This window comes from Geotrypetes seraphini, chromosome 13 (genome assembly GCF_902459505.1).
Source record: "Geotrypetes seraphini chromosome 13, aGeoSer1.1, whole genome shotgun sequence".
Lineage (NCBI taxonomy): Eukaryota > Metazoa > Chordata > Amphibia > Gymnophiona > Dermophiidae > Geotrypetes > Geotrypetes seraphini.
Window position 1 is genome coordinate 81,380,909 of NC_047096.1, and position 27,148 is coordinate 81,408,056.

General features: G+C 42.8%; 1 protein-coding gene across 6 annotated transcripts in view; it reads right to left on the reverse strand.

Moving 5' to 3' along the window:
- The window catches only part of ATP6V0A1 (ATPase H+ transporting V0 subunit a1), a 242,656-nt gene that overhangs the window by 83,525 nt on the left and 131,983 nt on the right, over positions 1-27,148 (reverse strand). For all 6 annotated transcript variants that reach the window (XM_033919294.1, XM_033919299.1, XM_033919296.1 and 3 more), the window contains 3 exons: positions 20,235-20,398; positions 9,709-9,799; positions 6,275-6,393 (listed from right to left, as the gene is read on the reverse strand). In XM_033919294.1, coding sequence (XP_033775185.1) covers positions 6,275-6,393; positions 9,709-9,799; positions 20,235-20,398 — 374 coding nt within the window. The remainder of the gene's footprint in view (positions 1-6,274; positions 6,394-9,708; positions 9,800-20,234; positions 20,399-27,148) is intronic.

The following is a 27,148-nucleotide window of genomic DNA, read 5'->3' on the forward strand; positions in this document are numbered from 1 at the left end:
CATTACATTAGGGATTTCTATTCCGCCATTACCTTGCAGTTCAAGGAGGATTATAAATGGATTGTTCGGGTATTAGAAGTATTTAGGGAGTAGTTTGTACATTTCTTTGAGTTGTTAAGGATTACATCTGAGTTATCATGATATTGGAAGTTCATATGTAGTAGTTGCAGGTTATGCTTAGGACATTTCTGATTGTGTTAGTTCGGTTTTATGTGTTTTATGAATAGAAGGGTCATTTCTTTTTTGAAGGTTTTGTAGTCTGTGGTCGTGGTCAGTAGGCTGTAGAGTTGTGGGTCGAGTGTTGCAGCTCAAGTGGCTAGGAGGTTGTCGTACAGTTTTTTTCTTTTGACGTTTTTGGTTGGAGGGTGTGTGAATGGTGCATGGGTTCTCCTATGTCTGGTTGAGGTGGATTGAACTAGTCGATTGTTCCAATAGGCTGGGCTGTCTCCGTTTATTGCTTTAAATATTAGGCAGTAAAATTTGAAGTGTATTCTCGCTTGTATTGGGAGCCAATGTGAATCGTGGTATGCCTCTGTGATGTAGTTGAATTTCTTCAGCGAGTCTTAGGGCTGTGTTTTGCATTGTTTGTAGTTGTTTTATCATGGTTGCTCTGCATGGGAGATATAGTATGTTGCAGTAGTCTAGTAGACCTAGGATTAGGGATTGTACCAAGAGTTGGAATTGTTTTCTGTCGAAGAATTTTCTGACTTGTCTCAGGTTTCTCATGACTGCAAATGAGTTTTTTTATTGTTTTGTTGATTTGTGGCTGCATTATACAGCCTCTGTCTATTAGCACTCCCTGGAGTTTTAAAGTGGGTGGGATGTGGTATGTTGTAGAGTTTATGACAAGGTTTGTTACGGTTGGGGTTTTGTTGTTTTCGAGTAGGATGAAGTTTGTTTTGTCCTGATTTAGTTTTAGTTTGTGGTCTTTCATCCATGTTGCTATTGTTTCAAGTGTTTTGTGTATTGACCTTTCTTCTGTCCCTTATTCTTTTCCTCACACCCCCCTAATGTACTTCCCTTTTATGTACTTTTTCTTTAAAAATTGTATTTCTTCCCCTCTTTCCTACTGTTTCTAGTGGTTTTTAAAGTTGTTACCCTTGTATGTTTGGTTAATATACTATGTATAAGTGATTTCTCGAAATCCTATTTTATCTTTTGTAAAACGCTTTGTAACTTGGAAAAGCGTTCAATCAAATAATATAAATAAACTTATAAATAAACTTGAAAATAAACTTGAAACTATTGTGTCTGCCATGGATGATGTTGGTTGATCGAACAGAAGGAGAATGGTGATGTCGTTTGCATAGCTGTAGGAGGTTAGACCTTGTTTGTCTAGGTAGGAGCCGAGGGAGGCAATGTATAGGTTGAAGAGTGTGGGAGACAGAGGTGATCCTTGGGGTAATCCTCAGGGGTTAGACCATGGCTCAGATTTTTCTTTGTTTGTTTTAACTCTGTATGTTCTGGATTGTAGGAATCCTTTAAACCATGATAGTACCTTACCATTGATTCCTATTGAGTCTAGTATCTGTAGAAGGATGTTATGGTCTACCAAGTCAAAGGCTGCGGAGAGATCTAGTTGGATAATTAGCATTTTTTTGCCTGTGCTGAGGTGTTGTCCATAAGTGAGCCTAGTAGGGTGTCAGTGCTGTGGTTGGTTCTGAAGCCTGACTGTGTTGGGTGGAGTATGTTGTGGTTCTCTAGGCATGAGTTTGGGACTTTGGCTATGAGGCCTTCCATTAGCTTGACATAAAGTGGTATTGAGGCTATGGGTCTGTAGTTGGATGGTTGGTTAGAAGAATGAGTCAACACAAAAAGATGGTCAGAGATACAAGACTCATTAGTGACCTCCAGATAATGTAGAAGAAATCTGTGGACATCCAATTTCCACAAAATGCAGTCCTACATCTTAGAACCCATAGGCTGAAAAACAGGTAAATGCACTTCCTGATTAATATGGAAGGCTGACACCACCTTCAGTAGAAACAAAGAAACCATGTGGCGAGAGATCCCTGTCTCTGAGATCCTCAGGAAAGGCTCTCTACAAGATAGAACCTGGAGCTTCGAGAAACATCTCGCTGAGGAAATAGCGACCAGAAAAACTACCTTCAGTATCAGGTCCAAGAGGGAAGCATCTTTCAGAGACTCAAACAGAGCCTTGGAAAGGCCAGACAAAACCAAGTTAAGATCCCATGAAGGGAACGGATGATTGGTGGGTGGTCTAATGCAAATAACACCTTTCAGAAATCTGGCCACGTTAGAGTGAGACGCAAGCGAAGTACTACAGTCCCAGGCTCTGAAACAAGACAGCCCAGTGACTTAGACCCAAAGGGAAACCACAGTGAGGTTCTTTTCAATGCCCACCTTGAGAAAGGCCAGCACCACTGAAACAGGAGAGGAATATGGCTCTATTCTTTCCTGGTTGCACCAATGTTGAAAAAATTTCCACGCCTTAGTGTAAGAAGACATAGTAGTTGACTTCTTAGACTTCAGAAGAGTAGAAATGACTACATCAGAATATCTTTTGCGTGCTAACGCTTCACGCTCAGCAGCCATGCTGTACCCTCCATGCAGACTGAACCCTGAGAAAGGAAGTCTGGAAGGGTCCGCAACAGAAGACTGCGACTTTTGCAAAGCCACTTCAGATCAGCGTACTACGGCCTGCAAGGCCAGTTTGGAGCTACCAGAAAGCAGTTACATACTATAACAGGTGTTATTCAAGGACAGCAGGAATCCATGGGTGACGTCATCCACGGAGCCTGGTATAAAGAGTGTTAAAACTGTACTGTCACTTTAAGATTTAAGAAGCTTCAAGACTGCACAAGTGCCTTTCTGCTCAACAGTGGCTTGTGGTACCTCAGTTCCATAAACAACCTAAGAAGCCAACTAGGGGAGGTGGGACGGATGTGAGAATATCTGCTGCTGTCCCTGGATAACACCTGTTATGCCTTATCTTAGGACAAGCAGGCAGCAAATTCTCACATGGGACTCCCTAGCTTAATCACAAAGAGATGGAAGGAGAGTTAATCTTTTAAGTAGAAAATAAATTCTATAGAACTGCTTGGCCAAACCTAAGACTCCAGACAGTAGTGGGATGTAAATATGTGAATTGAGGACCAAGTAGCTGCTTTACAAATATCCTCAATGGGAGTAGAACATAAAAAGGCTACTGATGCTGCCATCGCTCTGACTTTGTGTGTTCTAACACGTTCCTTGAGCAGCAGCACAGTTTGAGCATAGCAAAAGGAGATGTAGGCCACTAACCACGAGGAAATGGTCCGTTTGGTCACAGGTACTCCCAATCTGTGAGAGTGAAAGGAGATGAACTTTTGAGAAGATCTGTGTAGCTCAATATGTTCCAAATAATAAGCCAAGGCACATTTGCAGTCCAAAGTTTGAAGTGCAGTTTCAGCAGGGTGAGAATGAAGCTTTGTAAAGAAAATAGGTAGTACAATGGATTGATCGAGATGAAAATTCATGACTACTTTCAGAAGAAACTTATGATGAGTTCAAAGAACCACTTTGTCATGGTGAAAAACTATGTATTGTGGATCACAGACTAATGCTTGGAGTTCACTGACTTGTTGAGCTAAAGTGATACAAATTAAGAAAACTACTTTCCATGTGAGGTACTTAAGAAGAGTAGTTGCAAGAGATTCAAATGGAGGTTTCATCAAAGCTACAGTAAGGACTACATTGAGATCCCAAACAACTCGAGGAGATTTGATTGGAGGTTTTGAATTCATGAGTCCTTTTATAAACCTGGAAATTAGTGGATGAGTAGCCAGAGAATTATTATTTTAAATTCATATTTATTAATTTTCAAATCAGTAAAAATTGCAGAGCACTATACATCCAATAGCCATAACAATAAGCACTTATTTTCAATCAATAAAATTACATAAAGAATAAACCCCCCTACTATTACTTATGTATATATATATATATATATAAACAAAGAATTCAATAAAGAAATAACCCTCCCCACCCAACCTCCCACCCTACCCTGGATGTATATAGAAATTCACTAAAAGTAAAAATAAGAGACAATTATGATGAAGTGATAAAAGACTTCAAGGGGCCTCACACCAATTTAAATGCATTACTATGCCCTAACATTATCAGCATTCATCTTTTCATACCTATAGCATAAGCATAAATTTGCCCACCAGAAAGGAAAATTAAGGTGATCATAATTTTTCCTGAATCCAATGTTTCCAGAGGATCTTAGACCCGCTAATCTGAATCTTGGAATTCAACCACAGGGACTGACATGTAGACTGTTGTATCGGCAGATGTTAAATTATTTATGAATTGTAAGGTTTTCCATGTAGACAAAAGAATGCTATTGTCCTTATAAATATGTGGTCATTTAATACTCAAAACAGAGAATTATTATTGGAAGGAACATGGTAGGCGCTAATAGCACTGAGGTGAACTAATTTTAAGCCCAGAGTTGGAGAAGTGCAAAAAGTAGTCTAACACCGAGAAAAATAAGGAAGTTTTAGGGTCCAACTGGTGGTGACTACACCAAGAGGTAAAGCGTGTCCACTTGAAATGGTAGAGAGATAAAAATTATAGGGATATTAAAATTGTTTCTATGCTTGTTGAGAGGTACCAGGCTGTTAAATGCAGAGATTGTAGATTGGGATGAAGGAGGGAACCTTGGTTCTGAGTAGAGAATGACACGGATGCAAATTTTTCCTTTTCCCCGTGGGAACTCATTTTCCCATCCCCGCAAGTTCTTTTCCTGTCCCTGCCCGCTATGTTACCTCCATGTTATACATACACTGTAAACGCTACAATTCAATCCACTCTATGCCTACTAAGTCTGTATTTTAAGTCTGTATGTTATTCTTTACTGTAAATGCTGTAACCTAAACCCCCTTGTCTATACTATAAATGTTGTAAAGTCTGTATTTCTCACAAAAGTTTGTCCTACCCATACTATGAATGTACTCCTGTAACCCATTCTGGGCTCCTTTGGGAGGATGGGCTAAATAAATGAATAAATAAATCTGCACAAGCCTAAAACACTTTAAAATCATATGCGCTTGAGGCTTGTGCAGTTAAGGCAGAGCTTACAGGGATCTGAAGATCTGGCATATTGTCCCGAGTCCCCCGCCATGCATAGAGCATCCTGGAAAACAAGGGGTCCACCCAAATCAGGGTCAGCTAACTCAGGAACAGCGGTTGACTGAGAAAAGGACGTGTCTAAAGAGGCAAAACCACAGAGAGAGAAGTCCGAGGTGGAGCAGGACTGCGCAGGGGAAGCACAGCTATCCTGAAAGGCATTCCATCAGTATGTCATAAATTCTGAGAAGGCCTCTGGTCACTAAAATTCAAGATGGCCACTGCTAAGAAATTCATGCCAAAATCACAATATTTTTCACAGTCAGCAAAGTTCAAAAACAACGATTTTAGGATTTTTCAGGTGGGGGAAACGGGGGACATGCAGAAACCTTGAAATTCAGATCCCCCTCCCCCTGATTCACCTCACAGGCTGTGACAGCCTTACTCACTGTGAGCTGTGCTGGAAATGTGCAGGAATCAAAGAATCACTGCCTCATGCTGGAAATGCCTCTTCAACACTGATCATTGGGTTGCCAGTCAAGGCATGGAGCCTGTCCATACCTCTACCCCCAATGGACCGATGGATGCGCTAAGGGAAGGGTGGAAGCATAAAATGTAGATGGCACCCTACGAGACACCAATGAGCCTCCTAAGGGTGCATAACAGCCTGTGCTCAAACCCCTGATAAACAGTAGGTGAGGAAAAAGAGGGGATGGTCCCAAGCTCCAAAGAAACAAATGTAAGCTGGGAACGGCCTATTAGATGCAGACCAGAGTCTGCGTCTTCTCTATGCAGGCAGAACTGCAGAAAATGCTCCGAGCACAAAGAAAATCCCCCCCCCCCCCCATAGGGTTGAAAAACACTGAAGTAAATAAGAAAAAGGGGAGTGCAGAACAGAAACATTCCTTCAGGCTCATGTGCAGAGGGGAAAAATTACAGGTGGCAGAAGAGCTTCCAGTGAAGTAGATAAGAGTCAGAGAGAAAATCCGGAGTGGACTCATTCTGCAGATAGCTCGCAGCCATTGGGCGATAACTCACATGTCTAGAATGATATACCTACTACACTGGAATTTATTTTTAGAAACTCCTAAACTCAGTGGGCTTAAATTATTGAGGTATTAGAATTCCCTCAGTGCTTTAAGAACTTACAATAAATATCAGTTCCAATCATGTAAAGCAAAACAATAAAAAAGGTGCTCACATGTGGTTAAAGAGACTTAAGGATACCCCAAAAAGCATCTGTATGACACCCAGAATCACAGACATCTTCATTTTGAAGGAGTTGAGAAAGGTGAGTTTGTTGGTAGCAATATTCCATATCTGTTAAATGTTAAAAATTCAACAATTAAAATTGCTAGTTTCAAAGGAATTTTAAGCATCAAAATACAAAAAAGACATGAATGTTAAACTCCAACTATTTTATCTTGGGATTTGATCTTGTGAGATATCAAGAATAATTAGGGGTGGATCGGGCTGCTTTTGGGTGGGAGATCTTTCAGGGACACTATTTCATGCATCAATTGCATACACTTGCTAGAGGTTATGGTCTTACACATACTCCCCAGTGTACTCCATAATGGCATGAGGTCATACTGGCCTTCTCTAAACCCCAAACACATGGTTCAGTCATACATCCTTTGTGCGATCTTGAAACATACTCTAGTACCCTCATTCTTTAATCTGTATACTGAGGCCCTGATTCTGCAAAGCGTGTCTAAAGTTAGGCACAGTTTGGATGTCCAAGAAAGGCGTCCTTTGTAGAATCGCACTCAGCGACGCTCAGCACTATTTAGACATCCAAATTTTGAGACATCGTTTAGAGAATTGGGTTTTAGGCGAGAGTTAGACATCCAAACAATGTCCTTAAAGTTATAATATTTTATCATTATGACATTATTAGAATGGCAATTTTATGGTGTTTTTCATTATAACTGTGATACTGGGAGTTGGATCTGTTTAATGCTTTTATTTATTTCTCTTCCATCAGAGAAAGTGACTGGGATTTGAACCAGCAACATTAGGATAGAAGGCTGTAGGTTTAACCAGTGTGCTATATAATCAGCTAGCAAGTTGCATAGCAATTGTAAGACTAGGTCCTATAGACAATGTAAAGGAGGTCTACTTTTGAGCGTAGTTTGGGCTTCAGATAGATGTGAGTTCTATGGATGGAACTTAGGCACAGTTTGGACATCCTTAATGCGATTTGCTAAATAGTTTTCTGGGTTTTTATTTTTGCTTTATTAAGCTCAAAATACATTTAATAAGGCACCACATAAATAGGGCACATCAAAACAGATATGTTGCATGCAAAACCTTCCATTTTTGTGGACAAACATCAATTTTATTTGCTAATTAGAGGAAAACATCCATTAACTGAAGCAGAGCATATGAAAAAAAAACCACAGCTTTAGGTTTTTTGCCAAAAAGCTACCCTTTTTTCTGAATAAAAAGTGCTCCAATCAGCCTATTACTGCAAGCAAGGAAAGCACATGAAAAAATATAAATATTGCATACATAATTTCATTTGCAATAGCTTAAAAACAGATACAGACCTTAGCATGGCTTCTACTTCATTGGAAATGGAGGTGTGCAGCTGCACAATACTGACCTCATTGTGAGATCATCAAGGTCCATCTGCAAGGTAGAATGTCACAATTAAAATATGTGCTGGGATTTGAACCCACAACCTCTGGAAGATGAGCACAGGGCTTTTACCCATTGAGCCACAGCCACTTCCTTTCAGTTGTGGGGGTTCCTATCATGAGAGCTTAGTGATCCTAGCCATATGAAGGTGAAAATACCTGAGAAGATCATAGCTTAGCAGATCCCTAAGCTATCATAACAGATGTGAGGAAGAAAGACATTGGAGAAAAGAAAATGGAGAAAATGGAGAAAAAGTAATCAAGAACACACAAGAGCAGCATGAAAAAACTAAAACAACAATGGCAATGTTATTTGCTAATTAAAGGAAAATATCTATTAACTGAACTGGAAGCTGCTGTTGCTCAATGGGTAAAAGCCCTGTTCCTATCTTCCAGAGGTCATAGGTTCAAATCCCAGCATATATTTTAATTATGGCGTAAGTGGGTGTGTCTAAACCTTGATGATCTCACAATGAGGTCAGCATTGTGCAGCTGCACACCTCCATTTGCAATGAAGTAGAAGCCATGCTAAGGTCTGTATCTTGTTTTTAAGCTTTTGCAATGAAGTTATGTATGAGATCTATATATTTTTTTCATGTGCTTTCTTTGCTTTCAAGAATGAGCTGATTAGAGCACTGTTTAGTCAGAAAAAAAGGGTAGATTTTTAGCAAGAAAACTAAAGCTGTTTTTTTTTCATATGCTCTGTTCAGTTAATAGATATTTTCCTTTAATTAGCAAATAACATTGCCATTGTTGTTTTAGTTTTTTCATGCTGCTCTTGTGTGTTCTTGATTACTTTTTCTCCATTTTCTTTCTAGTCATCTGCATTGTCTTTTGCATAGGAGTAGTTCATTGTCGAACCATTTGTCTGATCATCTGCTGATGCTGGTTTTTGTTTGTATTGGGACTAGCTCGTCTGGGGTAGTTGTACTTATATTGCACCATTGTGAGATGAAGTCTTTGGGGTCACATTCTTGGATTGTAGCATCTGTTTTATTCCAGAATTTGGAGGAGTCAATATATGTACGTGATTTGTAGGTTAAGCTTTGGGATTCTGGTTTGGTTTTGCCTTTGGCTCAGTTGAAATTGAAGGTGTACGTGTAATGGTCTGAACAGATGGATCTGGACCATTTTCCATTTGAGGTTTGAATCTCTGGTAGAATGAGCTTTTGGGTCATGTAGGCTGCAATGTCTAGTTGGTTTTCATGTGTAGTTTGTGGGTCTAAGATCTTGTAGGTTAAGGCTTCGAGGTAAGATAGTAGGTTTTCTACTTGCTTCGAGATGGAGGTTTAGATCTCCTAGGATTAGGTTGTAAGTTGCAGTTAGTGAATTTCGGTATATAAAATCTTAGAATTCTGGTCTTGCTATGTTCCAATTCCCTGGTGTTATGTAGCAGAGCATGCAGGTTATGGATCCTTTTAGTGTGGTATATGAAAGTTGGCAGGCTAGTAGACCCATGTTTGGGGTGGCCGTTTTGTCTAGTATGTTTAAGTTTAGGGAGTTTCTGACTAAGATGGCTAGACCTCCTCCTCTTTTTTTTTTATACCCTGCAGACCACTGTTATCTTGTGTCCCTTCGGGCAAACTTCCGTTATCCTGGGGTCCGAGTCTGAGGTTAGCCAGGTTTCAGTGAGGAAGAGGCAGTCTAGATTTTCATTTTTTTATCCAGTCTCTTTTGTGTTCTGTCTTTGGGTCTAGAGCTCTGATGTTTATGTAGGCACACCTAGCCTTAACTCCATTTCTTCTCCACCCCAATCAATTATGTAACACTGTATCATTTTCCAGGCATACCTGGCACTTGGGGGGGGAAACAATAGTACCACAATACTAATACCCCCTTGACATACCAGAATGAGTAGATGAAAGACGCTGCTACATAAATACAGAACAGTTCTATAAACAACTGAGTAGAAAGAAGCACTTTCTTCTTAGCAAATACTGTATGTAAGGGCAATAACTGAGTTGATAATAAAAGGAACATTATGAATTCTTACTGGGTCAATACCAAAGGGATATGGTCCCCCAAACACCCCAGGAACAGCTGGATTCACTTGGAGTAAAAGATTTGTGCGGACCGTATCCTCCCTGTTTAGCAAAAAAAAAAAAAAAAAATTATCTTTGCAGATGCTGATGTGAGCAACATAGATTCACAGAAACTGAAGCACAAAAAACTAGGAACAAGCAACAGTAACTAATCTAAAGGAAATGTTCACTGAATTATATTACCAAGCACCCAATAGAAAAACTGATTGACAAATTTATTTGTATGCGAATTGCTAAATGCAGGGCATTAACATTCATATACAATAAAAAGATATGTACTTACCCTGGTAAGCCCTTTTCCAATAGATAGGTGAGACATTCCAGACAATAGGGTTATTTCTCCATACTCGCATGCTCTGCAGAAGGAATCCACTCCGGATTTTTCACTTTGCCTCTGTAGTACTTCACTAATTAGTTTAGCGCCCTTTACAGTCAGTATCCAAGCACCTAGAGGCACCCACCTACCGTGTTTCCCTGAAAATAAGAGTGCTCAAAAAAAACACAATAGGGCTTATTTTCGGGGAATGTTTTATTTTTTTTCATGTACCTCTCCTCCACCACAATTCTTCCTTTTTCCTTTCTCCCCCAATGTGCAGCATCTTTCCTCGCCTCTCATCCATCCCCTTGTGCAGCAGCTCCCAAGGCCTCCAAAAACACAGCAGCACTCTGAATGGGCTGTTTTGCAGCCTTCCCCGCCGAGGCCAAGCCTTCCCTCTACAGCTTCTTTCTATCCCTCCCATCCATCCCTCTGTGCAGCGGAATCTCACCAAGGAATCCACCTCGGGCTGCCCCAAAAGCAGCTGACACTCCTGCACCAGTGGGTCATTGCTCTAATACTCTTCAAAGTACCTTCTGGAGAATCAAACTGCTCAGAGACCATAAAACTCATATCTGGATGCCAGGGAAAGGTCGCAGATTGCGAGCATCCACTACAAAGCCAGGGAGAAGAAGTGGACGGAGCTGGCTGAGTCACTAAGTTTATGTTTATTAAAAACTTTATATACCACGTATATAACCAAAAAGGATCAAAGCAGTTTACAATATATAATTCAAAACAATTATGAAAAGAACTCCATTCAAAATAGAAAAGGAAAGAAAAAGGAAAAAGACTGCAAAGATTCAGCAGGAAGATAAGGCAGAGAGCCTCAAACTTAATTAAGAACAGGATAGTAGGGTCATCACCAGGATCCGGATCCCCAAAAGGATCCGCGGATCCAGCACACAAGCTCGGATCCCCTGATCCGGGAAGAGCTGTCATACAAAGGATCAGAGAGGTCAGGATCAGCATCTGGATCCCCTGGATCATAAGCAGGAAAAACAACAGCTGAATCAAGGTGGAGGCAAGGATATGCCTGAAGGTACCATGCCACCCAAAAACATCATGGGGGGGAAAGGAGACTGCTCAGGAGAAGAACACGCTTTTTTTAAAAAATTCAGACTACAAAACCTCATGATTTTAGAGAAAGTATCCGGCTCCTGGGGCATAAAGTCAACCTTAGATGACTTAAATTGCGTGTCTTACGTTACAGAGAGTCCGCAGACAGGCTGACTGAAGAACCAGTCATGCCAAGCCCTGATAGTAATGGAGGCCTCCTTGCTAGGCTGGCTGAGTGTCTGATCATCTGCTTCTTTGGGGGAAAGCTAAGCTGGTCTCTATAGCCCCCCCCCCACAGCTGTGCCAAGTATGTTCTAAAAGCGCTAAATTTGTGCAATCTTGGCATGAATTCACAAGAGAAGACCCTAAGGACTTTATCCCAGCAGTTTTCCAGGCAAAAAAATCAAAGTTTTGAAGAAGAAGAAAAAAAAGATTGCTAAAAATCCAAGATGGCCGCCAACACCAAATTCGCACCAAAAACACAATATTTTTCACACTTCCCAAAATCCAAAAATGGCAATGTTAGGATTTTTCAGGAGGGGGGACATGCAGAAACTTAGAAAACCCCACTTTTTAAACTTTACCCATCATCTCTCACAAGCTGTCAGCTCCTTGTACTCACTGTAACCTGATACACTGGACACCACCTGCTCACAGCTCTTTCTCAGTAGCTGTAGAAGAATTCACTGCCACAATGCTGGGAATACTCTCACATGGCTGATCTTTGGGCTACCAGTCAGAATCCACTGACTGACTATGCCTCCACCCCAGTGTAACATTGGATATGCACCAGGACGAGCAGAGGTGTGAAAACGCAGCCAACATGCTGCGGAACACTGCTGAGCCCCCTAAGCATGCCTAACAGTCTATGCTTCACCCCTGCTTAACAGAAGGGGAGACTACTTCAGGGATGGCCCCGAGTTCCAAGGAACACTATGCAAACTAGCTAACAGGTCTGTGAATTTTCAAGTAGGAAGAGCTCCAAAATTGCTTCAAACGCAAAATTACCTGAAAAGGGGATGACATTACATTGAATTTAAACAATAAAATGCAGAGATCAGCACACACACAGCTGCAGACATGCTTGCAGAAGGAAAGATTGTAGAGGGCAATGAAGTACTAAAGAGGCAGAGTGAAAAATTCAAAGTGGATTCCTTTTGCAGAGCACCCTATTGTCTAGAACCCTATTGTCTAGAATTGTCTAAAAGGTCGATAGCAAAGGCAACGCGAGTCGATCGCGGAGCCCATCCCGGGCTCCGCGATAGACTCGCATTGCCTTCACGTTCTACCTGCTTCCCATGCCATAAAGAGGACACGGAAGTTCCGGGCCAAGCAGCCTTACCCACCTGACGTCAATTCTGATGTCAGAGAGGAAGTTCCGGGCCAGCCAATTGCTGCCTGGCTAGCCCAGAACTTCCTCTCCGATGTTAGAAATGACAGAGGGTGGAGAAAGCTGCTCGGCTCGGCACTCCTGCATCCTCTTTACGGCATTGGGAAGCAGGGAGAGCAGAGCTCAGTGACGGTGGCTTGGAGGCCTGTTCCCTGATTGCGGTGGCGGTGGCTTGGGGGAGGGCAGGGAGAAAGGGGGCAGCCAAGGAGACACAAAGAAAGGGGGGCAGGAAGACACAAAGAAATAAGGGAAACAGAAAGAAAGAGGGGACAGAAAGAAAGAAAGGGGACATGGAGAGAGAAAGACAGAAAGAAAGAAAGGGAGGGGGGCAGGGAGAGAGGAAGAAAAAGTTGGGGGAGGGAATGAGGTCTGGAGGAGAGGAAGCATACAGGAGGCTGAATGAAGGGAAGAAATATAGGATGCACAGTCAGAAGAAGGAAGTGCAACCAGAGACTCATGAAATCACCAGACAACAAAGGTAGGAAAAATGATTTTATTTTTAATTTAGTGATCAAAATGTGTCCGTTTTGAGAATTTATATTTGCTGTCTACTATGGCCCCCTTTTTACTAAACCGCAATAGCGATTTTTAATGCAGGAAGCCTATAAGCATCGAGAGCAGCGCAGGGCATTTAGCGCAGCTTCCTGCGCTAAAAACTGCTATTGTGGTTTAGTAAAAAGGGAGGGGGTATATTTGTCTATTTTTGTATGGTTGTTACTGAGGTGAAATTGCATAAAGTCATCTGCCTTGACCTCTTTGAAAAAAAAAAAAAATATATATATATATATAAATAATTAATATTTTCTCTGCATACAGTGTTTGTGTTTTTACATTTTATTATTGGTAGATCATTTTGATTCGGTCATTTTAAAAGTAGCTTGCAAGCCCAAAAAGTGTGGGTACCCCTGGTCTAGAATGTCTCACCTATTGCACTGGAAAGTGTATTTGGCAAACAGCACTCAAAAAAACACAATCCATTCTCCAGCACACGCAGACACTTATGACTGAACACAGATATTTTGTAACAGAAAAAAAAGACCTTGGGAATGGATCCTTCACACTGGGCAATTTTTAGGCAACACTTAATATTGGATTGAAAATGTTATAGATTCTAAACCAGTGTGTCGCAAACTTTTTAAATTTAAACTGTGGCACACTAATCTTGGGGCTGTGGCTGGAGAGCACCCTGAAATGTGCGGACGTTAGAGAATGACACGGCAGTAAATTCGCAGGAATGGAGACATTTGCAACTGGTTTACCGCAGAAATGGGGACAAGACCTTTCACCGCCCGCGGGAATGGGGACAAGACCTTTTACTGCCCTGTGGGAGCGGTGAAAAGTCTTACTCCTGTGGTAAAAACAAAATTGCACTTGTGTCAGATTCGGCATCTTCTCCCCAGCTCCTATTGTGCCTATTTTACCTTCAGGAGACAGCCATGCCACGATGAAGACAGAAGGAACCTAAAACCAAAGCCTGAGACCAATGTGATTTGAAAAATAAAAATTACCAAACAACATAAGGTAGAAAAAAAAAATTTATTTTATATTTTGTGATTAGAATATTTCAGATTTGAAATATGTATCCTGCTAGAGCTGGTATTAGACATAACTGGGAACCACAAAGCCCAGGCTGTGTTTCTTTAGCTTCCAGCTGGCTTAGGGCTCTCTCTCTGACCTGGAGGCAGTTGCCCTAGTTGCAATCCATAGTAACATAGTAGATGACGGCAGATAAAGACCCGAATGGTCCATCCAGTCTGCAAAACCTGATTTAATTTAAATTTTTTCTTCTTAGCTATTTCTGGGCAAGAATCCAAAGCTCTGCCCGGTACCGTGCTTGGGTTCCAACTGCTGAAGTCTCCGTCAATACCTACTCCAGCCCATCTACACCCTCCCAGCCATTGAAGCCCTCTCCAGCCCATCTTCCCCCAAACGGCCATACAGACACATAGACAATGCAAGTCTGCCCAGTACCTGCCTTAGTTCAATATTTAATATTATTTTCTGATTCTAGATCCTCTGTGTTCATCCCACGCTTCTTTGAACTCAGCCACCGTTTTCCTTTCCACCACCTCTTTCGGGAGCGCATTCCAGGCATCCACCACCCTCTCCGTAAAGTAGAATTTCTTAACATTGCTCTTGAATCTACCACCCCTCAACCTAAAATTATGTCCTCTGGTTTTACCATTTTCCTTTATCTAGAAAAGATTTAGTTCTATGTTAATACCCTTCAAGTATTTGAACGTCTGAATCATATCTCCCCTGTCCCTCCTTTCCTCTAGGGTAGGGGTGTCCAATGTCAGTCCTTGAGGGCCGCAATCCAGTCGGGTTTTCAGGATTTCCCCAATGAATATGCATGAGATCTATTAGCATACAATGAAAGCAGTGCATGCAAATAGACCTCATGTATATTCATTGGGGAAATCCTGAAAATCCGACTGGACTGCAGCCCTCGAGGACCGACATTGGACACCCCTGCTCTAGGGTATACATATTCAGGGCTTCCAGTCTCTCCTCAAACGTCTTCTGGTGCAAGCCTCCTATCATTTTAGTCGCCCTCCTCTGGACCGCTTCAAGCCTTCTTACATCCTTCGCCAGATACGGTCTCCAAAACTGAACACAATACTCCAAATGGGGCCTCACCAATGACCTGTACAGGGGCATCAACACCTTCTTCCTTCTACTGGCTACGCCTCTCTTTATACAGCCCAGCATCCTTCTGGCATCAGCCCCCACCTTGTCACACAGTTTTTTTCAGACATTATCACCCCAAAGTCCCTCTCCCCGTCCGTGCATATCAGCTTCTCACCTCCCAGCATATACGGTTCCTTCCGATTATTAATCCCCAAATGCATTTCTTTGCATTGAATTTTAGTTGCCAGGCATTAGACCATTCCTCTAACTTTTGCAGATCCTTTTTCATATTTTCCACTCCCTCTTCAGTGTCTACTCTGTTATAAATCTTGGTATCATCTGCAAAAAGGCACACTTTTCCTTCTAACCCTTCAGCAATGTCACTCACAAACATATTGAACAGGATCGGCCCCAGCACCGAACCCTGAGGGACTCCACTACTCACCTTTCCTTCCTCCGAGCGACTTCCATTAACCACCACTCTCTGGCATCTGTCCGACAGCCAGTTTCTAACCCAGTTCACCACTTTGGGTCCTAACTTTAGCCCTTCAAGTTTGTTCAACAGCCTCCTATGAGGAACTGTATCAAAGGCTTTGCTGAAATCTAAGTAAATTACATCTAACATATGTCCTCGATCCAGCTCTCCGGTCACCCAATCAAAAAATTAAATCAGGTTTATTTGGGACGATTTACCTTTTGTAAAGCCATGTTGCCTCAGATCCTGTAACCCATTAGATTCAAGGAAGTACACTATCCTTTCTTTCAGCAACACTTCCATTATTTTTCCAAGTGAGGCTCACTGACCTGTAGATTCCCGCTTCATCCCTGTGACCACTTTTGTGAATAGGGACTACATCTGCTCTCCTCCAATCCCCGGGAACCACTCCCGTCTCCAGAGATTTGTTGAACAAGTCTTTAATAGGACCCGCCAAAACCTATCTGAGTTCCCTCAGTATCATAGAAACATAGAAAAAAGCAGCAGAAAAGGGCTATAGCCCACCAAGTCTGCCCATTCCAAGTATCCCCTCCCCTGAATTTACTCCCTTAAAGATCCCACGTGAGTATCCCATTTTCTCTTAAAATCCGTCACGCTGCTGGCCTTTATCACCTGGAGTGGGATGGATCCCATCTAGTCCCATTGCTTTGTCCACCTTCAGTTTTCAAGTTGCTCATAAACACTGTCCTCTGTGAACGGCGCAGAATCTACTCCATTTTCTCATGTAACTTTGCCAGACAATCTCCGTCCTTCTCCAGGATTTTCTTCTGTGAACAGAGAACAGAAGTATTTGTTTAGCACATTTGCTTTTTCCTCATCACTCTCCACATATCGGTTCCCAGCATCGTTTAGTTTAGCAATTCCATTTTTCATCTTCCTCCTTTCACTAATATATCTGAAAAAAATTTTGTCTCCATTTTTTACATTTTTAGCCATTTGTTCTTCCGCCTGTGCTTTCGCCAGACGTATCTCTCTTTTGGCTTCTTTCAGTTTCATCCTATAGTCCTTTTTGCACTCCTCTTCTTGGGGTTTTCACGAACGCCCACTCTTTCACCTTTATTTTCTCTGCCACTGTTTTTATTTATTTTCTTCACATATAGGTCCGTAGCCATTTTTATCGCTCCTTTCAGCTTAGACCACTATCTTTCCACTTCTCTTATGTCCTCCCATCCTAACAGCTCTTTCTTCAGGTACTCGCCCATTTCATTAAAGTCCATACGTTTGAAATCTAGGACTTTAAGTATCGTGCAGCCGTTCTCCACTTTAGCCATTATATCAAACCAAACCATTTGATAGAAACATAGAAACATAGAAAGATGACGGCAGAAAAGGGCTACAGCCCATCAAGTCTGCCCACTCTACTGACCCACCCAATTTAGTCTGTGTGCTAATGACCCAATTCTCTAACTTGATCTTCGTAGTGATCCTACGTAGGTGTCCCATTTATTCTTAAAGTCAGGTACGCTGGTGGCCTCAACCACTTGCACCGGAAGCTTGTTCCAGCGATCTATCACTCTTTCCGTGAAGAAGTACTTCCTGGTGTCGCCATTAAATTTCCCTCCTCTGAGTTTGAGCGGATGTCCTCTTGTGGCCGAGGGTCCTTTGGGAAAGAAAATGTCATCTTCCACCTCGACACGTCCTGTGATGTACTTAAATGTCTCAATCATGTCCCCCCTCTCCCTACGTTCCTCAAGAGTGTAGAGCTGCAGTTTGTGCAGTCTCTCTTCGTACGAGAGACCCTTGAGCCCCGAGATCGTCCTAGTGGCCATCCGCTGAACCGACTCGACTCTGAGCACGTCTTTATGGTAATGTGGCCTCCAGAATTGCACACAGTATTCCAGATGAGGTCTCACCATGGCTCTGTATAGTGGCATTATGATCGCTACTTCCCAGGTGAGCACCCACTCAACATTAGAATACTCTCTCCAGTTGTGAGGACCAGATCCAATATTGCTTTTTCCCTCGTGGGTTCCGTCACCATTTGTCTGAGCAGACCCTCTTGAAAGGCATCCACAATCTCCCTACTTCTTTCCGATTCCGCAGACGGAACATTCCAGTCCGCATCCGGCAGGTTGAAATCTCCCAACAGCAGCACCTCCTCTTTCCTTCCAAACTTTTGGATATCCACAATCAGATCCTTATCAATTTGCTGCAATTGAGTAGGAGGTCTGTAGACTACACCCATGTAGATAGAAGTTCCATCTTCTCTTTTCAGAGCGATCCATATCGCTTTTTCCTCTCCCCAGGTACCTTGCATTCCGGTATATTTGCATCCCATCCATGTGATTCACTGAACCATGTCTCTGTGATAGCGACAATATCTAGATCTGCCTCTAACATCAGGGCTTGCAGATCATCAACTTTGTTGCTTAGACTGCGAGCATTTGTGGTCATCGCTTTCCAGCTATTTTTCAGCGGTAATCTCCTTTTTCGTATAGATTTTTGTTTCATTTCATTTTCAATTGCAATGCTAAGAAATGAGTTGCTGATATTGTTTACGTTGCAATCTTTACTACCATCACATCTTTTCTTTTGCTGGGGGGTGGTCTCTATAATGGTCCTTCATACATACACCACCCCCACCTTCTAGTTTAAATGCCTAGAAACATATTGTCTAAATTTTTCCACAAGGTTTCTTTTTCCTGCTGTAGTAATATGTAGCCCATCAGTGCAATATAGCTTCTTGTCCTTCCATGGATTTCCCCATCCTCCTATGTATCTAAAGCCTTCTTGATGACACCAGGCTTTGAGCCATCTATTAAAGTCCTCTGTGTTTTTTACTCTTTCCCTTTCCATATGCAGGCAGTATTTCATAAAAAGCTAAAGTCTTTACAAAAGGTTTCAGCCCTCACCAAACTCCCAAAAAGCTTTCTGTGCTGCAAGTGTGGAGTTGTTGGCCAGGTCATTTGTTCCCAGATGGATAACAACATCAGTGTTAAAATCCTTAGTTTCTTCCTTAATTATAGTCAGTATTTGCCTGGAACTCCTGGTAGCTGAGGATCCTGAAAAACATTTCACTACTTTGGTCTCCTCGCCTTGTGTTCCAAGGTTAATGCCTCTGATGATGGAATCCCTCAACAGTAATAGTTTTCTGTTTTTGGCTTTTTTATTTGTGCTTAGGGTGCGCTTTTTCTCTTGAGTTATCTTCGTTAGTTCCAGTCCCACCTCCCTTCTGTTTTCTTGAGTATCGCAGTGCACTAGTGGAGCGAAGGAATTCTGTAGAGGTAATATTTGTGAAGGTGGATGTTTCTGTGTTACATGTTGCAGTCTTCCTGAGCCTTCTGTGACCCATTTATTCCTGGGCTGTTTTATTCTTTGAGGTAGAGGTGGTAAGTTGATATGATTTTGTGGAGTGATGGAAGCTGCTTTAATTGTATTCAATTCCTGTTTAAGTTTGCAGAGCTCCTCCTTAATACTAGCAAGTTGAAGACAGATGGGGCAAGCCTTAAGCCTCCAAATAGAATTAAAGCACCACAGTGATTGCATAGAATAAAGGTCATCTTGATTGGTTGTGAAGTGACTTGATTTGAGTAGTCCTGATTATTTGGTTCTCTATATATGAGCAGTGATCCCTGGTTTGAGTGGGACTATAAGTCTTACCCTTATTCCTATGAAGAGAAAATAAGATTTAACAGAGGAAAGAGAAGGGTTTATTTTTTTTGTTTTTTTAAGTAAGAAACAGGGAGGAGGAGAAGAGAAATTAAGCAGATATAATGCTGAAAAACAGTGAAAAGAGCAGAATATGAAATTCTGAGTGAAAAGAGCAGAATATGAAATTCTGAGTAACTTAGCTTTTAGAAGTTCGCAGGGCAGTCTTGTTCACTATCCCTGCCGTGTGTGACTAAAGTATTCTGTTAGCTTGATTTTTCTTTGTAGCATTCTGTAGTAATTTGGTTTGTTCAGTTTTCACAATAGTGGAGGGGATATTTGTGAAAGGGAGGAGAGACAGGGGTTTTGTTGATCCTTGCTCTGTATTATTTGTGTTTATAAAATGACAATTGTACAGAATGTTATCTCTTTTTATACTTTAATAAAATAAGTTCATTATAAAATCCTAACTATTTGAGGCTCATGCAGATGGGATCTGACAGTTTGCAGGGCGGGGAAAGGGACCGAGCTTGTGGAGCGGGGACGGGGACTGAGCTCACGGGGATGGGGCAGGAACGTGAACTGAGTTCACGGGGATGGGGAAGGAATGGTGACAAATTTTTTCCCCATGTCATTCTCTAGCGAATGTCAACAAGATGACGCAGATGTCCTCCAGCTGCGGCCCTGAGTCTGCTATTACCGCTGATGGGGGGTGCTGCAGCAGGAGAGATGAGGAGAAGGAGCAGTGGCGCCAGTGAGGAGGAGAGGCACAGGTGCTGGTTGACTGACTACAGGACGTGCTTCTTGCAATCAGCCGGTACCTCTCCTCCTTGCCAGCATCTCGGGGCATACCTGGAATCTGCCGGGGCATGCAGTTTACGATACACTGTTCTAAACTCTGGAGGTTCACACTGGTGCTGTATAAAGCCTCAGTACTGGCTCACCAATATTTATGCCCACATTTACACTTATGCCCACATTTTTAAAGAGAACTTACGTCCAGTTTGCAAATGAAGGGTTGAACATAGGACGGACGCTCCATGATGAACCAAATAAATTAAGTGCTTTGGAAAAGCAGTCATTGTAGATGAGCCCAGTATAAACAGAGAAGAGTCCCATCAGCAGAATAATATAGCGGCCGCTAAAGATTGTATTAAATAACTGGGAACATAAAAGCAAAGTCCAAAGAATAAGCATATCACAGCCATCAGGTTCTGAAAAATTTAACTGCCTACTTGGATTAGTTTAATAGCATTTTATTTCTTTAAGCAGACAATAAAGGTACAGAAATCGATGTAAAAAAACACAAACACAACAAAAACTAAGAGAGTTCTCATTCTCAGTTTCTAAGATATATGTTCTACTACAAGGGTCTTCATTGCAAGGCCTGCGAAGACCTTTTTGGTGGCTTGCGCTACAGTCCGGGGTCCTATCCTACCCCACCTCTCCCCCGGATTCATTACTACAGTTGTTTTTTCTCTATTTGGACTGCCGGCAGCTTTAGGGAAGTAAACTCACTGCTTTTGTCAATCCAGAAGTTTTCGCTCTGCTGTTGCTTCCTGTCCCCGCATAGGCATGACACAGTACAGAGGGAAAGCTTCCAGTCCAGCGAAGGCAGCGTGTTTACTTCACTCACGTTACTGTAGGCCTGAAGAGTGAAAGAGCTGCTGCCATACGGGATCCCATGGAGATTTAGGAGTAATCATCAGTGCAGACATGAAAACTGCCAATCAAGTGGAGAAAGCTTCATCTAAGGCAAGGCAGATGATGGGTTGTATCCGTAGAAGTTTCGTCAGCCGGAAGCCTGAGGTCATAATACCATTGTACAGAACCATAGTGAGACCTCACCTGGAATATTGTGTGCAATTCTGGAGGCCACATTACCGTAAAGATGTGCTAAGAGTCGAGTCGGTTCAACAGATGGCCACCAGGATGGTCTCGGGGCTCAAGGGTCTCTTGTACGAAGCGAGACTGAACAAATTGCAGCTCTACACTCTCGAAGAACATAGGGAGAGGGGAAACATGATTGAGACATTTAAATACGTCACCCGACGTGTCAAGGTGGAAGATGATATTTTCTTTCTCAAAGGACCCTCGGCCACAAGAGGCCATCCGCTCAAACTCAGGGGCGGGAAATTTCATGGCGACACCAGGAAGTACTTCTTCACCGAAAGAGTGGTTGATCATTGGAATGAGCTTCCAGTACAGGTGATCGAGGCCAACAGCGTGCCAGATTTTAAGAATAAATGGGATGCCTTTGTGGGATCCCTACGAGAGTTGAGTCAAGGTATTGGGTCATTAGGCGCGAGATCTCTAGGAGAGTAGACTTAGGGGAGTGGGCAGACTTGATGGGCTATGGCCCTTTTCTGCCGTCATCTTTCTATGTTCTACGTTCTATGAGGTCGCAGGGGATCACAAGAGGGGTGGTTATTATGCTGGACCGTGGGGATGGGGAGGAAAAAAAAGAAAGAGATGCCAGACCTTCGAGGAAGGGAAAGGGAACAGGAGGACAGAGATGCTAGACCATGGTAGGGAGGAGGAGGAGGGAAGAGAAGGAGAGGAGATACCAGACCACAAGATGGGATAAAAGAAAGAAGAGAGATGGACTACTGGAGGAGGAAGGAAGGAGAGAGAGATGCCTTACCAGGGAAGGGAAGAGAAGGAAAAGAGAGAGAGAGAGATTCCAGACTAGGGTAGGGAGTAAGAAGGAAGGGAAGGAGAGGAGAGAGATACCAGATCACAAGAAGGGGGAAAGGAAAGGAGAGAGATGGACTACAGGAGTGGGAGGGAATGAGAGAGAAATGGCAGACCAGGGAAGGAGGAGAGAAAGGTAGGAGAAACATAGAGTATGACGGCAGAAAAGGGCCGAAGGCCAAACAAATCTGCCCACTCAAATAACCCACCCCCCTAAGAACTTCCTTGAAGTGAACCCACATGTTTATCCCATTTATTCTTAAAATCGAGCACGTTGCTGGCCTCTACTACCTGGATTGGAAGATTATTCCAAAGATCAACTACCCTTTTGGTGAAGAAATACTTCCTAATGTCCCCTGAAATCTCCTACCCCTGATTTTTAGCGGATGCCCTCTTGTCGCCATAGGTCCTGTAAGGAAAAAGATGTTTTCTTCCATCTCCATATGGCCAGTAACATATTTAAACGTTTTTATCATGTCTCCCCTCTCTCTGCGTTCCTCGAGAGAGTATAGCTGCAACCTACCTAGCCGTTCTTCATATGGGAGATCCTTGAGTCCAGAGACCATCCTAGTGGTCAATCTCTGAACCGACTCCATTCTCAACACATCCTTTCGATAATGTGGCCTCCAAAATTGAACACAGTATTCCAGATGTGGTCTCACCATTGACCTGTAAAGCAGCATCACCACTTCGGGCTTACGGCTGACGAAACTTCTTCGGATGCAACCCAGCATCTGTCTAGCCTTGGATGAAGCTTTCTCCACTTGATTGGCAGCCTTCATATCTTCACTAATGATTACTCCCAAGTCCCGTTCTGTAACAGTTCTAGTTAAGGTCTCACCGTTCAGAGTGTAGGTTCTGCAAGGGTTTCCTCTACCAAGATGCATAACTTTACACTTCTTGGCATTAAAGCTCATATACCAAATAGCAGACCATTTCTCCAGTAAAAGTAGGTCCTGTGTCATACTGTCGGGTGCGTTACCTCTGCCTACCACATTACATAATTTAGCAACATCGGCAAATAATGCAATTTTACCCTGAAGTCCCTGAGGTAGATCCCGTACGAAGATATTAAATAGGATTGGACCCAGGACCGAGCCCTGCGGTACTCCACTGAACACGTTCGACGTTTCGGAGGGAGTGCCATTTACCACCACCCTTTGAAGTCTGCCACTGAGCCAGTCTTTAACCCATGCAGTTAATGTTTCTCCAAGTTCCATCTTGTTAAATAATCTACGGTGTGGGACACTATCAAAAGCCTTACTGAAATCCAGATACACTACATCCAGGGACTTTCCCTTATCCAGTTTTTTTGTTACCCAGTCAAAGAAGCTGATTAGATTGGATTGGCAGGACCTTCCCTTTGTAAATCCATGCTGATGGGGATCCCTCAGCCTCTCATCGTCCAGAACCATATCTAATTTGTGTTTAATCAACGTTTCCATAAGTTTACACACAATTGATGTAAGTCTTACTGGCCTGTAATTTGTAGTCTCTGACCTGCATCCCTTTTTGTGAAGCGGAATGACGTTAGCTGTTTTCCAGTCTTTTTTTTTTTTTTTTTTTTTAATTAATTAATTATTTATTTTATTTTAAAGTATAAAGCAAGCATCAACGCTTGTTTAGGCAAAGCGAAAGGAAACAAAATACAAGGTAATATAATATTAATGAAACAAAAACATTCATAACTTCTTCTTAGACCCCAACTTAAAATGCAATGTGGTGGCCCGAAGCAAATAAAGACTTATATAACAAACAAGCAAATCATTATAACAAATAGGCATTAACGGGTATTCTCCTCTAAAAACTTATTGACCAAATCTAACCCTTGGTGATCTTCTTTAAGTCCAGAAACGTCCGTAAATGGTCTGGAACAAAGAAAGTGTACTTCAATCCGAGATATTTAATGAGGCATTTAGCTGTTTTCCAGTCTAATGGAACTTTTCCCGTGCTTAGGGAAAGATTGAAGAGTGCAGCTAACAGTTCTGCCAGGACATCTCTCAATTCCCTAAGCACTCTGGGGTGCAATTTATCTGGTCCCATGGCTTTGTTCACTTTTAGCCTTGATAATTCTTGGTAGATGCTGCTGATAGTAAATTCAAAATTCCTGAATGGGTCTTCTGAGCTCTCCCTTGTTTGCAGCTGTGGACCGGATCCCGGCGCCTCACAGGTAAAGACTGAGCAGAAGTATTTGTTTAGCAGTTTGGCTTTATCAGAGTCCAATTCTGCACAGGTACCGTCGGGTTTCCTTAGGCGCACTATCCCGTCTGTATTCCTCTTTCTATAATTAACATACCTGAAAAAGGATTTATCCCCTTTTTTAATATTCATGGCTAACTTTTCTTCCATCCGAAGTTTGCCATTTCTGACCGCTGTTTTGACAGCTCTAGATTTCTCTAGATAGGCTTCTTTGACTTTTAGTCGTTGTGATTGTTTGTAGGATACAAATGCTCTTTTCTTCTGTTTTACGAGTTCCGAGATCTCCGCAGAAAACCACTGGGGTTTGTTATTTCTCCATCGTTTACTCTCATCTTTTACATAGAGGTTGGTTGCTTCCTGTAGGGTAGATTTCAGAGCTGACCACATTACCTCCAAATTATCTGTTGTCTCCTGGTTTTGCAGGAGACAACAGATAAACAAAATCTCCCATGCTCTCGAAGTTAGTGCCCTTAAAGTTAAGGACCTTTGTTGATGTATTCGACCTAGTGGTTCCTTTCCTGATATGAAACCACACCATGTTGTGGTTGCTGGAGGCCAATGCATCACCTACAGAAACCTCTGTGACACTATCTCCATTGGTGAGTATCAGGTCCAAAATTGCCTGATCCCTAGTGGACTCCAGTACCATTTGTTTGAGTCATGCTCCCCTATAGAGGTTAGTAGCCTTCTGCTGCTGCTGGTCATAGCTGAAAGTTTGTTCCAGTTTACATCTGGCATGTTGAAGTCCCCTAACAGTACAGTGTCTCCATGCAGAGTGATGGTCTCGATGTCTTTGATTCTTTGTCTATGTTGTCCTGTTGTTTGGGAGGTCTGTATACGATGCCCAGATACAGGCATTTGCCACTTCCCCTGGCAAGGTTCACCCAGAAGGACTCCCCTGTATACTTGACACCTGTGATTCTGGTAACTTTGATTTCCTCCTTGATATATAGAGCTACCCCTCCTCCGTTTTTGCCTTCTCTGTCTCGGCGTAGTAAATTATATCCTGATATAGCCACATCCCATCCATGGGAATCCGAGAACCAGGTTTCAGATATTGCCACCATATCTAGGTCGGCGCTCCTCATTTCTGTCTCTAATTCCAGAATTTTATTGCCTAAACTGCGGGCATTAATGTACATAGCCTTCCATGCTTCGTGTTTGCCCGGTCTGTGTGGACCACTAAGGGAGAGAAGAGAAGGAGGGGAGAGAGAACCCAGACTGGGAAGGAGAGGATAAAGACCCCCAGTTGTTCCCCTCACTGCACCGAGCAGAGCAGAACAGACCCATCGGAAACTTTTTGTTCAGCGGGAAGCCCTGCCCTTTTCTTGCCCGGAACCAGCACCAAGCAGATCAATCGGAAACTTCTTTCTTTGGCGTGAAGCCCTGCCCTTTCTTCCTTGAGCCAGCCATCTTTTCCAGCCTTAAAGGGCTACTAAGCAAAGGCCCTTGGCGTGTTCCTTTTGTGCGGGCCAAGCAGGACAAGGCCCAAACCATGCCGGAACCCCTCAAGACCCCTTGCCAATCAAATACACCAAGCCCTATCTCAGCTATCACATTTATACTTCCCTTAATGGCTCTCCACATCCCTGTCAACACGGGCCAGGGATGCTATGGAGACCTGACAAACCGCTCTCACACGAGGCAAATGACAGTCAGAACCCCCAACCTCATAAAAATCCCAATAAATACAGAACTACCCAAAACAAACTCCATCACAGCAGCTCTAGTAAACGCCAGATCTGTTAACGGCAAAGACCTCATCCTTCTAGATGCCATGTTAGACAACAGATGGGATCTCCTTCTAGTGACTGAACCATGGCTAAAAGACAACGATGGGGCCACCCTGGGTGCAATATGCCCTCAAGGCTACCAAGCACTGGCATGTTCCCTACCCCCCAAAAAAGGGGGTGGGGTTGCAGCTATCATCAGTGCAGACATGAAAACTTCCAATCAAGTGGAGAAGGCTTCATCTAAGGCAAGGCAGATATTGGTTTATATCAATAGAAGTTTCGTCAGCCGAAAGCCTGAAGCCATAATGCCGTTGTACAGGGCCATGGTGAGACCTCATCTGGAGTACTGTGTGCAATTCTGGAGGCCACATTACAGTAAAGATGTGCGCAGAATTGAATCGGTTCAACGGACGGCCACCAGGATGATCTCGGGGCTCAAGGGTCTCTCGTACGAAGAGAGACTGAACAAATTGCAGCTCTACACTCTTGAGGAACGTAGGGAGAGGGGAGACATGATCGAAACATTTAAGTACCTCACGGGACGTGTCGAAGTGGAAGATGATATTTTCTTTCTCAAGGGACCCTCGGCCACAAGAGGGCACCCGCTCAAACTCAGGGGCGGAAAATTTCATGGCGACACCAGAAAGTATTTCTTCACAGAGAGAGTGGTTGATCATTGGAACAAGCTTCCAGTGCAGGTGATCGAGGCAGACAGCGTGCCAGACTTTAAGAATAAATGGGATACCCATGTGGTATCCCTACGAGGGTCAAGATATGGAAATTGGGTCATTAGGGCATAGACAGGGGGTGGGTAAGCAGAGTGGGCAGACTTGATGGGCTATAGCCCTTTTCTGCCGTCATCTTCTATGTTTCTATGATAGACTCTCTAGACAGCTTCATACCAGTTTCCATTGATAACCTGAAAAGTACAATAGTCTCCCTACACCTCATCCACCCATGCCCATCCACCATACTTCTAGCTACCAGCGAATCCTTCCTGAACTCCATCTTATCTCTAATTAACGAGTCCCTACAATCTGGCATAATACCACAGAGCTGGAAATCTGCTGTAGTAAGACCACCCTAAAAAACCTTACCATGAACCCAGACAACCCAAGCAGCTATAGGCCATTCTCAAATCTCCAATTCATCTCAAAAATACTAGAAAAGATTGTACTCACACAACTACGAGACTTCATGGAAACAAACACCACCCTCTCCAATTTCCAATCAGCATTCAGGAAACACCACAGCACAGAAACGGTGCTTCTAGACATCGTAGACG